This window comes from Argentina anserina, chromosome 3 (assembly GCF_933775445.1).
Source record: "Argentina anserina chromosome 3, drPotAnse1.1, whole genome shotgun sequence".
Taxonomy (NCBI): Eukaryota; Viridiplantae; Streptophyta; class Magnoliopsida; order Rosales; family Rosaceae; genus Argentina; species Argentina anserina.
The window spans coordinates 25,866,996-25,880,196 of NC_065874.1; the positions used below are offsets into that span (position 1 = coordinate 25,866,996).

Sequence of the window (13,201 nt, forward strand, 5' to 3'; positions counted from 1 at the left end):
TAATCGGGAACCAATGAAGGAAAAAGGAAAAGAGAAGATTTGATCCACTATAGTAGATATGTCTTGGAGTTTTGGACAAATCTTCAACCCTAGTGGTGGTGCTAGGGAGAGAGAGTTGCTTAGGGTTTTTTTTTTCTAAAAATTGTAATTACTCTTTAATTAACAGCATTCAACTTAACTAAGTAAAATAAAAATTCCACCATCGGATAAACCTCCAAATTTCAAAACACTAATAAATCATACTCAATTCCGTCATTAGTTATACCTCCAAATTTCGACATACTAATAAATCATACTCATTTCCGTCATGAGTAAATATGTTCGGTTACTATATATTTTTATTTAATTTTATCAAATTGCACTTCAATATCAAAAATGAATCATGTGATTACTTCCGACTAGATAATCAGAAAACCCGATTAAAATGAATTCACATAAGCCCGATTCGACAAAAAGAGACGTACAAGTCCAAAATTACAAGCCTTTTAACTCCCTAGTTTGACGAATTTGCCTCTAAAAAACAGAGTGCGCTTCAGGACCATTCCCTATATTGGGAAGTGACTCAAGTTTCCCATTCCAACGCTTTCAGCACACAAACACAGGCTCAACTCAACTCAACTCAACTCAGATCATCTTCCTCTCACAAAAAACTACGGTCAAACCCTTCCAACACCCAAAAGGCCATGTTTGGTTTCCTCACCAAGTATTGAAACACTAACGAGTCTTGAAAGGTGGGACCTTTTGTATTCATCGTCTTCCTCGCTGTGTCTGCTACACTCCCAACACCCCCGTTTATGAACACAACGCCCTCAATTTCGAAACTGGTTGGTTTCTTCTCAACCCCCATATCTCGATTCCTGTTCCCTTTCTTTGGTTTCCAAATTTCTTGTCTTTTGGGTTTTGTGGATTCTTATGCCTCTTCCACAAAGTTTGACTATTTCATCCGAATCTGTTTTTGTTTAAAGAACCAATTAGAACTGGGCATGTTTTTTGTGACTCCATCCATTTTGTGTGTTCATCGAGTTTACATTTGGTTTTAAGATAGACAAACTTGCCTGATTGTTGTTTTTTGCTTTTATGGGTTTAGCAGCTGTTGGAGTAGGAAGAGGGTGTATGGATCCTACTCTCAAACTCTCCTTCCTGCTGTTGCTTCTCGGATTCGGTATGTGTAGTCGTGTAGATATGTGTTGTATTTTTTTTTAGAATTAGTTTGAGTTATTGGAAAATTACGAGTTATGTTGGGTAGGCTGGTGATATTGTGGTTGTTATAATTTATCTACAGCTTATGTATTGGTGAATGCCTCGCCGTTAAAGAATGATTATGGGCATTGTGAAGGAGTTGTTAGAAGATGGGCCTTCTCGTCACTTGAACAAGAAGTTAAAGATGATAAACACACACTGAGGGATTTGCTGTTTTTCCTTCACATCCCCAGAACTGGAGGCCGCACATATTTTCACTGGTAATGAAATTATTATGTCGTCCTAAAGGTTTGTAACTAGCATTGTGAAAGCTCGTATTGATCAATCTGGCTGTGTCTTCACTTTCAGTTTCTTGAGAAAGTTGTATTATAGCTCTTTGGAGTGTCCTCGATCTTATGATAAGCTGCGATTTGACCCAAGGTAACAACTCATCTTCTCAATATTGTTTATTTTGACTTCCTGTCTGGCTACTTGCACCTAGTGTTTCTCCGAATTTGTAACTACCAGAGTTTCAATAGTTTTCTAGTAGCAAACAATTATGGAACTTGATTTGATGTCTAATTGAGCTATTGAATTTACAAGTGCGTATGAAAATTAAGTTGTCTAATTGATTTCAAGAAACGCTGAGAGGAAGTTTCGCGTGAATATAATTTCTGTCTTGAAATTTCAGCTTCACTGATACGGTATAAGTTGATCCACTTGCTGAGGAGAAGGGAATAATTATCAACAATGCTATATTGCAATATTCTTATTCCAAAGTCAACTTATTAGTATTATTAGGCTGATGAACTTTGTCTTCCCATAATGTAACAATCTAAGCTTTTGGAATTGAGTGTTCCCTTGCATAGTATCTTAGCATTGAGTGGGAGAGGTTTTGGGTCTGAGACATGCTATCCCATTTCCTACCTGCTCCCTGGTTTCAGAGTGGATGTTCTGGGAGGGTTGGACCTGTATGTTTTTCTCTTACCTCCTGCCTTTCGTTGCCTGTCAAGATGCAGGTTGGGATGCACACATTCCTTAACTTTAGCTTCACAGACAAGTGGTTGCCCAACAAGTAAAGGAAATAACTCATATAATTAAACAGAGATAGATAATGCCCCATAGCTTACTATTAAAATGTTTTTGCTGCCTGAAACAGCCTAAGGCTTGGGTGTACATCACCACCGTTTGGTCTATGTGTGTATCCCCTATTTCAAGTTAGCATTGTTAATCGGTGTTAATATATACTTGGTGCAGAAAAAAGCAATGCAGGTTGCTGGTTACACATGATGATTATAGCATGATGTCAAAACTTCCAACAGAGAGAACTTCAGTAGTGACAATTCTTAGGAATCCAGTGGACCGTGTTTTCAGTTCTTATGAATTTTCGGTAGAGGTAGCTGCTAGGTTTTTGGTGCATCCCAACTTAACTTCTGCAACTCAAATGGCAAGACGTATGCGGTCAAAGACTAAAGGAGTAAGCACATTGGACATTTGGCCATGGAAATATTTGGTTCCATGGATGAGGGAAGACCTTTTTGCTCGGGTATGTTTTTCTCTCAGCTACTTGGGCTCAGTTAACCTTCAAGATCGTTGAAAATCATGATATTTCTAACAAAAACATATCTTTTATTTATTGCTGCAGTATTACTCCATGATTATTAATATTGATGTTTCTGACAGAGAGAAGATCGAAAACTTAGTGGCACGTTTGAAGTTCAGAGTGATGATCCATACAACATGGAGGAAGTTGTGATGCCATTACTTGAATACATCAATCACCCTATAGCTCAAGATATTGTTCACAATGGTGCAACATTCCAGGTAGTTCAGTCCTTGAGACCTCTAGCAAATCTTTACTGCTTCTTATATATTCAGTTCATTTCTTGGCTGGCCTACCAAAATGTTAGAAAACTTTGATCCAATACCTGATGGTTCTGTTATTATGGTAATCTTGAAATCCTCGCGGCCATGAATGGAGATTGTTGGTTGAATTTTCTTTTAAAATGTTGACCAACCGAATGAAGTTAAGTTTTGGTGCAATGTTTGAAAAATCAGCCTATATAACTTCCATGTGAAGAAGATATCTCCTTGAACCGTATGACAAAGTCTTATTGTATGGGGAAATTTTTCCGTTGTAACTAACAGCCTGTAAACACTATAGAGCTATGAAGCCTATGATGCAAGGAGTAGCTATACCAGCCAACATCAGCTGAATTCATTACCAAATGAAGCTGATAAAAGCATTTGAAACATTTTAGAATTCTCAAATCCTGAAAGTTTGACAAAATAGATGATATTTGGGAGACAAATCGGAAAATGCCCCTTCCACACTAATTAGAGAATTGACCCACTACAAAAAAAGTCACAATATTGGATGTTATTTCAGTTTTAGTGATGGCTGTGGACTTTCATCTTGCACATTATACTGTGTTGGGATGAGGAGATCACTGGTGACATTAGTCATCAATATCCTTTTCTTTAGTATGTATGAGACTTCGGAACTTGAAAATATTGTAGTTTGGAAATTAAGTTAGCAGGTCAGGACAGGACGGGTATAGCGTATTATGATATATATAATAGGTTGATTTATCATTGATGGGTGGTGTGTTACTGAGAAAATCCATTGCATGCTTATTAAGGACGCTTGTTTCTTGAGATTATATTATTTATCAATGTCTAGCTCTTTTGTTATGTTTTCTTATGTTCCAGTAGGTTTTCATTGTTTTTGTAATGTTAAATGGGAGTAGTCCCCAACCAGTGACCTTTTCATTTTGGTTTGGTCTTTTCTTGCAATTGGGATATATGTTTGACATATGTCAGTTGCAGTTGTTTGGAATCAAAGTGATCAGTTGCAACCAAACATCTATTCTACACAATATGCAAAAGCAAACTAATTCCTGGGTGGGAAGTTGATACAGGATTGCATAACAAATTCTACATGGTTTGTCCTCCAAACATGTTACTATAGGAGTAGAGCTTATGAAATGACATTTTAATGCCTATTCATGGAGGGAAAAGTAAGGCCTGCTTACTTCTTGTGATATGGTTTATCATTAGAACATATAAGTCTTTTAGTGTATATTATCTGGTTGTCCTGGGTGCCAGCTCATAATAGTGAATGCAGATGCTGCAAGCTATTTGTTTTAACTTTAGCATAGTTCGTTCAGGAAGAACCTTGCTTAGAAGATCTTCTTATACTTCTTTTTGTCGGACAGACTTTTAAGTATTAGCAGATACAGTCTATTCTTGGTTGTGGTTAAACTACCATTATAGTTTTCATTAAGTTCCTTAGAGAAAATTATATTTGGTCAGTATTGGATTTTCTTCAATAATTAACAGATGTGGGTTCACCAATGGGCTATATAATTGATTTAAAATTTAAAATTAGTCTGTTAGTTTCGTATTAGAGTGGTATTTCTGTAACATTATGCATCTGATTGACATTTTTAATTTAAAAGGTAGCAGGATTGACTAACAACTCCTATCAAGCCGATTCACATGAAGTGCGCCATTGCGTACAGAAGTATAAGAATCTTGGTGACCATGTCCTTCAAGTTGCTAAGGTAATAAAACCAAGTCTCAATAATTATCCATATTATTTTCTTTGCTAATACTTTTTCTCGTTTCATCTTCATTTCCATCTTATGTTGTACGTTTATGATAGAGATTTGTAAATCTTGCAGAAGAGGTTGGACGATATGTTATATGTTGGTCTCACAGAGGAGCACAGAGAATCTGCAACAATGTTTGCAAATGTTGTTGGTTCCCAGGTGATTTCACAGTTGAGAGGATCAAATTCTAGTGGGGAGAGTAATGCTGCTAGCAGTAAATCTGGTTAGTGCTGTGTGTGACTTTCATTTATCTGACCTTTGTCAGGAGACTATTGCATTCAATCAAATAGAGTTCATTGCTACACAACACAATAAATGTAAGACATGCACTTAAACTTATAAATATGTGATGCTTTAGACTTAAATCTATTAGCATTACCGTTATTCATGCTGGATAGGACTTTGGGTAACATGTCATGTCATTGATTTTCATTTCTTTTGTTAGTTATTGGTTCGTCTGATTCTGGGAATTGAATTTGGGCTTTATCTCATTATTCTATTTGTGCTACAGAACAGAGCTACCCACTATCAGATTCCAAGCCCAATAATGATGATCTTCAGGTAATCAGCAAGCGCCCATGTTTAACAACTGAAATACTTGATAGTAGCCTACTGAACCTTTTCTGTATATGACAGAACAGTACCCCAGATGGAAAGGAAAGTGAGATTGCTTCAACTGAAACTGGTGGAGCTGTGAAAGAAAATGTAAGCCATCTTGCATATTGACATGAGTCATGAGGAGAGTATATCTGTTTTGCACTTATAGATGCTGACTTTGATTCTCTCTGCAATGTTAGATGACTGTGGGAGACCTCATGGGAGCTTACGGAGAATGCATTTCTAGTTTGAGGAAGGCCCAGACACGCAGGCGTATCTCATCTTTGAAGAGGATCGCCCCGGCAAACTTCACGAAGGAGGTAGCCCCAAATTTTTCAAATTATCTAGACTAGCTGTTTCCATCTATGATGGTTTGCAAATTATATGTGATGCTGAAAATGATTTGTTTCTCTTTCCACCAAATGTTTTATTTTTTTTTGCATTGCGCTTGTTCTCTAATTTGTATAGACGCACACTATTTTTAGAAGACTAGAACATAGTCTGAAGCTTTTAGTTTAAAATACATAAATATCATATTGCCTTTTTTTCCCCATTTTTTCTAGTTGCTTTGTGACCTGCCATTATAGCAATTACACATTTACACGTGCTGCAGTTTTGAGTAATTGTAATTAGCTTCTTTTGCCGTAAATTTCTGTCTTCCCTAGTTCTCTTTGACATTCTGACATTCAATTTTTTACAGGCACGCCTTCAGGTTTCTGAAGTCGTTCTCGAGCAGATAAAGCAACTTAATCACCTTGATTTGGAGCTATACAAATATGCGAAGGATATCTTTGCAAAGCAGCACAAGCATACACTGCAAACTTTTGGTAGCTCAGTAAGTCTCTTTATTCAAGGCTTGACAATTGATTTGTTGTAGACTAGTCGTGTTGTTTATGATTGTCTTTCAATTTATACATATACGAGTAACTAGGATTTTTTTTTTAAATTATGTTTTTTTTTCTTCAAAATTTGGCCAGGGAACTGAAAATGCCTCTGCCTTGGCTACTACTTTGAGGCTAAAGAAGTTGAGTCTTTCTTGTATGGATATATAATAGTAAAAAAGAAGAAAACTACCTCTGGGTAGTTGAAATGAGTTCTAAATGCATGATTTTTTAGTCTTTTATTTATTTTGAAATGTGGTATTACTGTACTAATGTACACTATGCACATACGATGATCAATTCATCGAGCACATCTTACTTATCTGTGTGCTTTTGTCACATCACTTGACATGTTTCAAAACTTAGGTGATTTATCTTCTTGCTTTTTAGTGAGAAGTAATGTAGCCTTTTTCACATACCAACTGGTGGTTGCAGCAGGAGTTAATTCTTTTCATTAAAATGTATTTTGACTGCAGGACAGATGGGAGAGGATGTTGCAAAGTTCATATGGCACTGGGATAACGTTTTGGAAAGTGGTCGCAGTAGGCGTGACTCTTGTTTTAATCCTTTCGGCCTTCTTTGTTTTTGCCAATGCACGAAGAAGAACATCAAAAATTAAATTATAATTGTATCATCCATAATTGTATGACCACATGCCTTAAAATTGTTTGGAAAATATAGAATGAACCGACTTTAGTTAGTTTCATCTGCGGCTCGTTTTGTTTCACACAAATATCTGTCTGAGTGTTGCCCAAGAGCATTTCAGTTTATCTTGCTATATTTGATGCTGAACCCCATAGATCAAGTAAAGTTCTGATTGAAAACCCACTAAAGAAAGGGGGCTACAGGTTTTGCATTAAGTTTCTCTTTGTGAACCCTACCTCATGTTTTCAATCTGATCCTGAACTTCTCACTCTCCAGACATGAAAGGTTTGAAGATGGGTTCATTGCACAGCAACATTTTCTACTGTTAGATCTTCATTTTGATCGAGCTGATTTGTTGTCTCGTCTACATGCAGACATGCACTGACAATTTCTCTCTAGTGTCAACCTCTTAGTTTGGTCATTTCTTCTTACTTTTCTGCACAGATGAATGTCCTTACCTAGCTGTCTGATTCATCTATCTTAAGGTAGTGAGGGTCTTGATACTATAAATGATGATGAGAATGGAGAAATGGTCTGGAACTTTTTCTTTTTTCTCTTTTATTTTCAGCCAAAAAAAAAAAAACAAAGTGTGAAACAGTTCGCTGGTGCCTGCAAATAGACTTGTATGTGTGATTTTCTACGCTTTTGAACACACTTGAAGTATTTTCTCCAAGGTGTCAATATTTGAACAAGATCGGAGATAAAGGACGATGAGGTCTTCATAGGATTTAGAGGAGATGATGTCCCATCTCCGTAGACATAGCATTTAGGACAAGTCCTCTCTTTTGCTTCTACAGCCTGGTTTGGGTTCATAGCCATGTGTCTCATTCCCTCAATACATACATCTGCTTCTATCAAAAACATTCAACTGATTGCTCCAACTTAAGGAAATTTCATGATGCTATATATTGTGATTCTCCTTTGTATTAGAACGATATAGTTCCTATAAGGGGCTTCAAGAGTCTAGACTCTCTTTGATATTGTAAACGTTAGTTGTCTTAGAGGCTTTTGTTCATAAAAAGTTTTTCTCCAAAAAAACTTGCGGAAATTTCACTATTAAATTAATTTATTTTAAAACAAACTTCACGTTGCGGTCACTCTCTTGTAATTATGAGACATTTGAGCTGTTTAGGTAGGTCATGTTGTAGGACATATTTATAAAATTGCATTGAAGAATAATTCCAATGAGTTTAACAACCTAACACAATTAATTGACACTTTGATTGGAATACAGAAAAAAAAAAGGAATCAAATTTGAACATTAAGAGTAGGAAACCACTGGAAACAAAGATACCCTCCATAAGAATCTAAAAACAAAGATCCAATCGAAGATTCAGAAAATTATTGTTTTTTCTAGAACAAGATTTGAGTTTTGTTCCTCTAAATAAATCTGACCAAAGAAAGAAAAAAGAATAAAATGGAAGAAAGAAAGAAAGAAATGAAATGAAAAAAAGAATGTTGGCCAATGATCGTCGGTGGAAGTGAGAATGGGAGGATAATAAAGTAATGAGGCCCACATGTGAGACAATGGTCTCTCTCATCACCCACATTTTGAATCCGTATCATAACCACCGACGCTACTTAATAATTGACCTTGTCATCTCCTCCTCCTCTTCTTCTTTTTTTTTCCTTTCTCATTTATCATTTACATGTGCAAGTTTGAGGAGTAAAATTGAATTGAACTTTGAATTTAACATCTCCAGGTGTTTCGTATCTTGGAGTGACCAAGAAAACGATTGAATCCGCCCCTTGAACGGTGACGTTCTAGGCCAACTAACCCCCAAAGAATTTATGCGCATATATGTAGTGCATTCACATGGTTTACGTTGCTTCAAAAGTGTCGGTTTTCTATTAACACTATGAGCAAAGTAACACAAGTGCGAGTACAAGAAACTGAAGCAATTTCGAACGTTTCTTATGGAAACTTAACGTACGCAAACAAAAGAATAGCACATTCTTAATTTGAATCACGTCAAAAGTTAAGGAAATTAATTCAATGCACATTCTTAAACTTTCAAAACATTATATTAAACAAACAAAAAAAGAAAATTAATAAAGTAGGCACGTTGCGGAACGTTGACTGAATCACAAGCGATCCAGTATTTCTGAATCTGAATCACACACAAGTAACTGACTCCCCACCTTGAACATCTCCGCACACGAACCCAACTCCCCACTGAGAGAGAAAAAGAGAATTGAAAACCTAAAATCTTTCAATCTCAGACAAACGCCACAGACAGCCATCCTCCTCCTACTTGCTCCTCTCCAGCTCCTCCACCTTCTCTCACTTCTGACCACGACAATGACGGCCGTCTCTTCTGACGTCACCAAGCTCCCGAAGCGCGAGGTCCGACCCCCCTCCCTCCCTCCCTCCCTCTCCCTGTTCTCCTTTCATTTCCCCCCTTTTTATGAAATGTGGTGGATTATTTTGTTTTGGTTCAACAATTTCTCACATTCGCTTGTTGCATTTGTTATGTTATCGGGGGTTTCGCCGAAAAATGAAAAATTGTTGTTCCTACAAAGAAAATTGTGATGCTGAAAGGTAATTTCAGTCCAATTGGAATATTCAACTGCTTGAATGTGCTGTAATGTGGTTCAATTTTTCTGGGTTTGTCACCGTTTTCTCAATTTCTGGGGTTTTTTTTTTAGCTTTTTCTCACCCACAACAGTTTTTCTTTTTAAGCGTTTTTAGCAGTTTCGTTATTTTTACGGTGGTAAAACGACGACGTTGTGGAGTTTACTTAAGGAGCGCGGTAAAGGAAGTGGGCCGTTTTTGTGGTTCATTTCAAATTTTCAACATTGATGTTTGAGATTAGATGATGATGGGAATATTCAGATTCCTATTTTGGGTAACTTTCAATTTTTATGACGATTTTTAACCAATGGGGATTAAGGGGGGAAAACGTTATCCCTTATGAATTTATGAATGAAACCCGCGTTTTATACATAACCCACTTTGTTAAGTGATTATTTCACGTCACTAATCCAATCCCAGCAGATAAGTTTTCCTTTTTAATTTCCTACTGTGATTACTCCTCCTATCTTTTTGGGTTTTGCATTGTTTTTCAAACTGTATATTTGACTCCCCGTGTTGTTTTGTCTTTGCTTCATATCCTGAAGAGTTTTCTTAACTGTTTTCTTTGTTGCCCTTTTGCCTCTGTAATACCACTGTCTTTGGAAACAGAGTAATATGGATGCTTTGCCTTTGGATGATAACATTAATCAACTGTTGGAGCACTTTTGTGATGTCGATACCATTAAGGCACTTGATTTCCCCATGGAGGACATTGATGCCAACGACGAGGATTGGAGGACTCAACTCCAGCGTCTTGAGCCTTACTATGAGTCAAGTTTCCAGTACCTTTCAACTTCGGTGAGTTTGTTATGTTTCATCACAAGTATACAAGAGCAATTGTGTTATTGTGTTTATAGGATGTATGTTTTGCCACTAGGTAATATATTGGATGATACTATATTACTATTGTGTGAAAAGTGAAAATAGGTTTGAAAAGAGATAATGGACATTATTGTCAAATCGCATCTACTTTGAAATAGGACCCGCAAAGTGTTCTTTTTTCACTAACTATTTTTACTGTGTTTGAGTCCTACAATTGGTTTCAAGTTATTTTTTTCCATTGTAATTGTTTATTTTCTGGCTCTGAAATGTGATTATCAACATGGTGATTAGGAAGGAACTCTGTGATTAAATTATGGTGTTGGCGTTTTGTTCTTGGTGGGTGCAAAAGTATGCATTACTAGTTTCAGACAAAGTGTTGAAGAATGCTAGTGGCCCTTGAGTCAGCCTACAGCCTACATTTGTACGTTGAATAGGATATACCTCTGCACATTAGACGTTCATAATATAGGTTTCCTACTAGTAGTTGAGCTTTCAGGTCTACTCATGTAATTCTACTTTCTACATCTAAAATTGCTTCGTCTAAGCAAGTTGAACATGATCTTGACATGTAAGCTATAAGGTGTTCTGATGATATAAAAGTGCCTTGAAACACCTATTTAGATACTGCTGACACATGTTCTGGGTAGTAGCTTAGCCATTCTGAATTTCTGAAGAGCAATTTTGTGGACTCCAATACTTGTTTTTCCGGGAGATTTTTATGATACTAAGTAGCACTAGGTTAATCCGTGGAAAATCCTAAGTGTTTATTTCTGGTATGTAGGTGACATTCTTTGACAAAACGTAGAATCAGTTTTAATATCTTGAGAACCAGTCAACCAGATACTCTTTTCAAACTCAAGGGGTGAACTGAAGAGTTTTTTTTTCTTTTTTTGTAAAATCTGACAGAGGACCGTAGAGTCTCTTACTGAAATCTATATGTTTAGTTGGCATTCATTTGTCGTAGAACAGTACAGGGTGTTATGGTGAATTAGACAGCCATCAGGTATGTACGCCATATACAGATTACCCTGCTAATTGTGCGTGTGCATTTTTACTCTTTTTTCGTGAACTCTAGAAATAAGTGGACTGATAGGGTTTTTTATTGCTTTGAAGCATGTGATACTTACCACAAGTTTGATTAATCATTAGAACACTCTAACTCTGGATAATGGCTCAAAGGTTTTGATAAATGTTTGTGATCTCAATGCAAATGCTGTGAAAGAGCATATTGTAGTAAATGACATAATGCTTGAGAATGATCAGATACCTCATAACTATTTCTTCAAAGGCACTAATTCTGTGTGTTCTTTGTTTTCTAAAGACATTTGATTTTCAATTAAACTCGAAGAATTTTTGGGATAAATGCAACATAGGATCCTTCATCACTTTCTTATATTTCATTCTAAGCTCCTTTATTTGCTGACAGTATGAAGGTACCTCGGGTGTTACTGCTATAACCAACGCTGGCAGAAGCAGTCTCCAAAGCCATGATTGTTTTGATCAAAAGCACATGCACCTGATTCCAACCCATAGTCCAGTCTCTGTACTAAAAAGCCAGAGTGAAAGCCAAAGTTCTGGCTCGGCTCAACACCTGAGACCCTTGGAGCCTTTCATCAGCATCAGATCCTCTGAACCCAGTTTTGTCAACCCAGTGAAGAAGAAGCGCACACAATGCAGGCGTGCACGCCCTGCTAATTTCAGTCACCGGTTCACGTTCCCTTGTGCCTCGCCCAAGTCCTCCATCTCTGACAATTTTTATCGTTTTGAGACCTTTCTGACTGACGAGATGTTGAATCCTGATAAGAGAAGACAAAGGAAAAAGAACCCCTCATTTCAGGAAACATGTGAGATTAGTGAGACCAAAAGTTGCATGGAACCGGGGGATAGTCGTGAGACTAAAAGATGCACACATTGTGCAGTTACAAAGACCCCACAGTGGAGGGAAGGTCCTCTTGGTCCAAAGACCCTCTGCAACGCATGTGGGGTTCGTTACAGGTCTGGCCGGCTCTTTCCCGAGTACCGCCCTGCAGCAAGTCCTACGTTCGTTCCAGCAGTGCATTCAAACTCCCACAAGAAGGTTATAGAGTTGAGAAGTAAGGGATGCCAAGGGAGCTAGTGTGAATATTTTGATATCAGCCCAGTATAATCTTGTAGTGTTAGTGTCTTGTTCCTTGTTTGAAAATTAGAACAGTCGTCTTAGCTTAGACACCTTGGAGACCCTCTCTTTGTCTCTGTTTTTTTCAATTCTATTCTATTATAATTTCATTTATAAGTTCTTTATGTACATTGATAGAATAAGAGATGTTTAGGATGTAGAACTGAAGAGAAGTCTGTGATTGAAGGACCTGAAACTTTGGGATGTTTTCTTTTTTTTATTAATGTATTTTCAGAGCAGATTTGGTCAAATTGTATGAGTTGGTATCAAGCCAGCTTCACATGGACTTCCCCCTATTAGGTGACCAAGCTGTACTGGATGTGGATCTGTTCAGTTGAAGATAGGTGATGTCTTTTCAATAGAAAGACGAAAGCATATCTGGCTCAATACTGTCCTCAGCTAATGTAACCAGTTTTGATGTAACTTGACGTCTCATGATACAAAGCAGCTGCTGCATGTGCGCATTATTAAGTTGAGTTGAATTGATTGATGCACTAACAACCATGTCTACCATTCTAAGAAGCTAAATCATTTGGTTATAGCGACACCTCTCGAGATCTCCTACGCTGATCCCTCTCCGCCATTGAACGGTGGAGTTCATCCAGCAAGTCGGAAGTGCTCAACAAAACCGGCGAGGAAAGAAGTCTGCAGATGTCTGAAAAACAACTCAAACAAGAACTCTAGTGATTGAGAGATAAGAACTCACAAATTTAAGTCTAATCGTGTAAGATGT

General features: G+C 37.2%; 2 protein-coding genes across 5 annotated transcripts; both read left to right on the top strand.

Moving 5' to 3' along the window:
* Window positions 1-549: 549 nt before the first annotated feature.
* LOC126786131 (protein-tyrosine sulfotransferase) lies at window positions 550-7,003 on the top strand. 4 transcript variants are annotated; one of them, XM_050511858.1, is made up of 13 exons: window positions 550-824; window positions 1,088-1,162; window positions 1,283-1,460; window positions 1,549-1,620; window positions 2,437-2,725; window positions 2,863-3,003; window positions 4,641-4,745; window positions 4,866-5,016; window positions 5,305-5,354; window positions 5,430-5,498; window positions 5,591-5,710; window positions 6,091-6,225; window positions 6,753-7,003. In XM_050511858.1, exons 2-13 carry the CDS (start codon window positions 1,114-1,116, stop codon window positions 6,888-6,890), a joined length of 1,497 nt encoding a protein of 498 aa, XP_050367815.1. In that variant the 5' UTR covers window positions 550-824; window positions 1,088-1,113; the 3' UTR covers window positions 6,891-7,003. The 4 variants fall into 4 exon arrangements, with proteins under 4 accessions (XP_050367815.1, XP_050367813.1, XP_050367814.1 ...); XM_050511856.1 differs by having other exon boundaries at window positions 553-824; window positions 6,748-7,002; XM_050511857.1 differs by having other exon boundaries at window positions 553-824; window positions 1,091-1,162; window positions 6,748-7,002.
* A 2,156-nt stretch (window positions 7,004-9,159) lies between these two features.
* On the top strand, window positions 9,160-12,726 carry LOC126788000 (GATA transcription factor 11-like). The gene is made up of 3 exons (XM_050513944.1): window positions 9,160-9,263; window positions 10,101-10,289; window positions 11,740-12,726. Exons 1-3 carry the CDS (start codon window positions 9,219-9,221, stop codon window positions 12,427-12,429), a joined length of 924 nt encoding a protein of 307 aa, XP_050369901.1. The 5' UTR covers window positions 9,160-9,218; the 3' UTR covers window positions 12,430-12,726.
* Window positions 12,727-13,201: the final 475 nt, after the last annotated feature.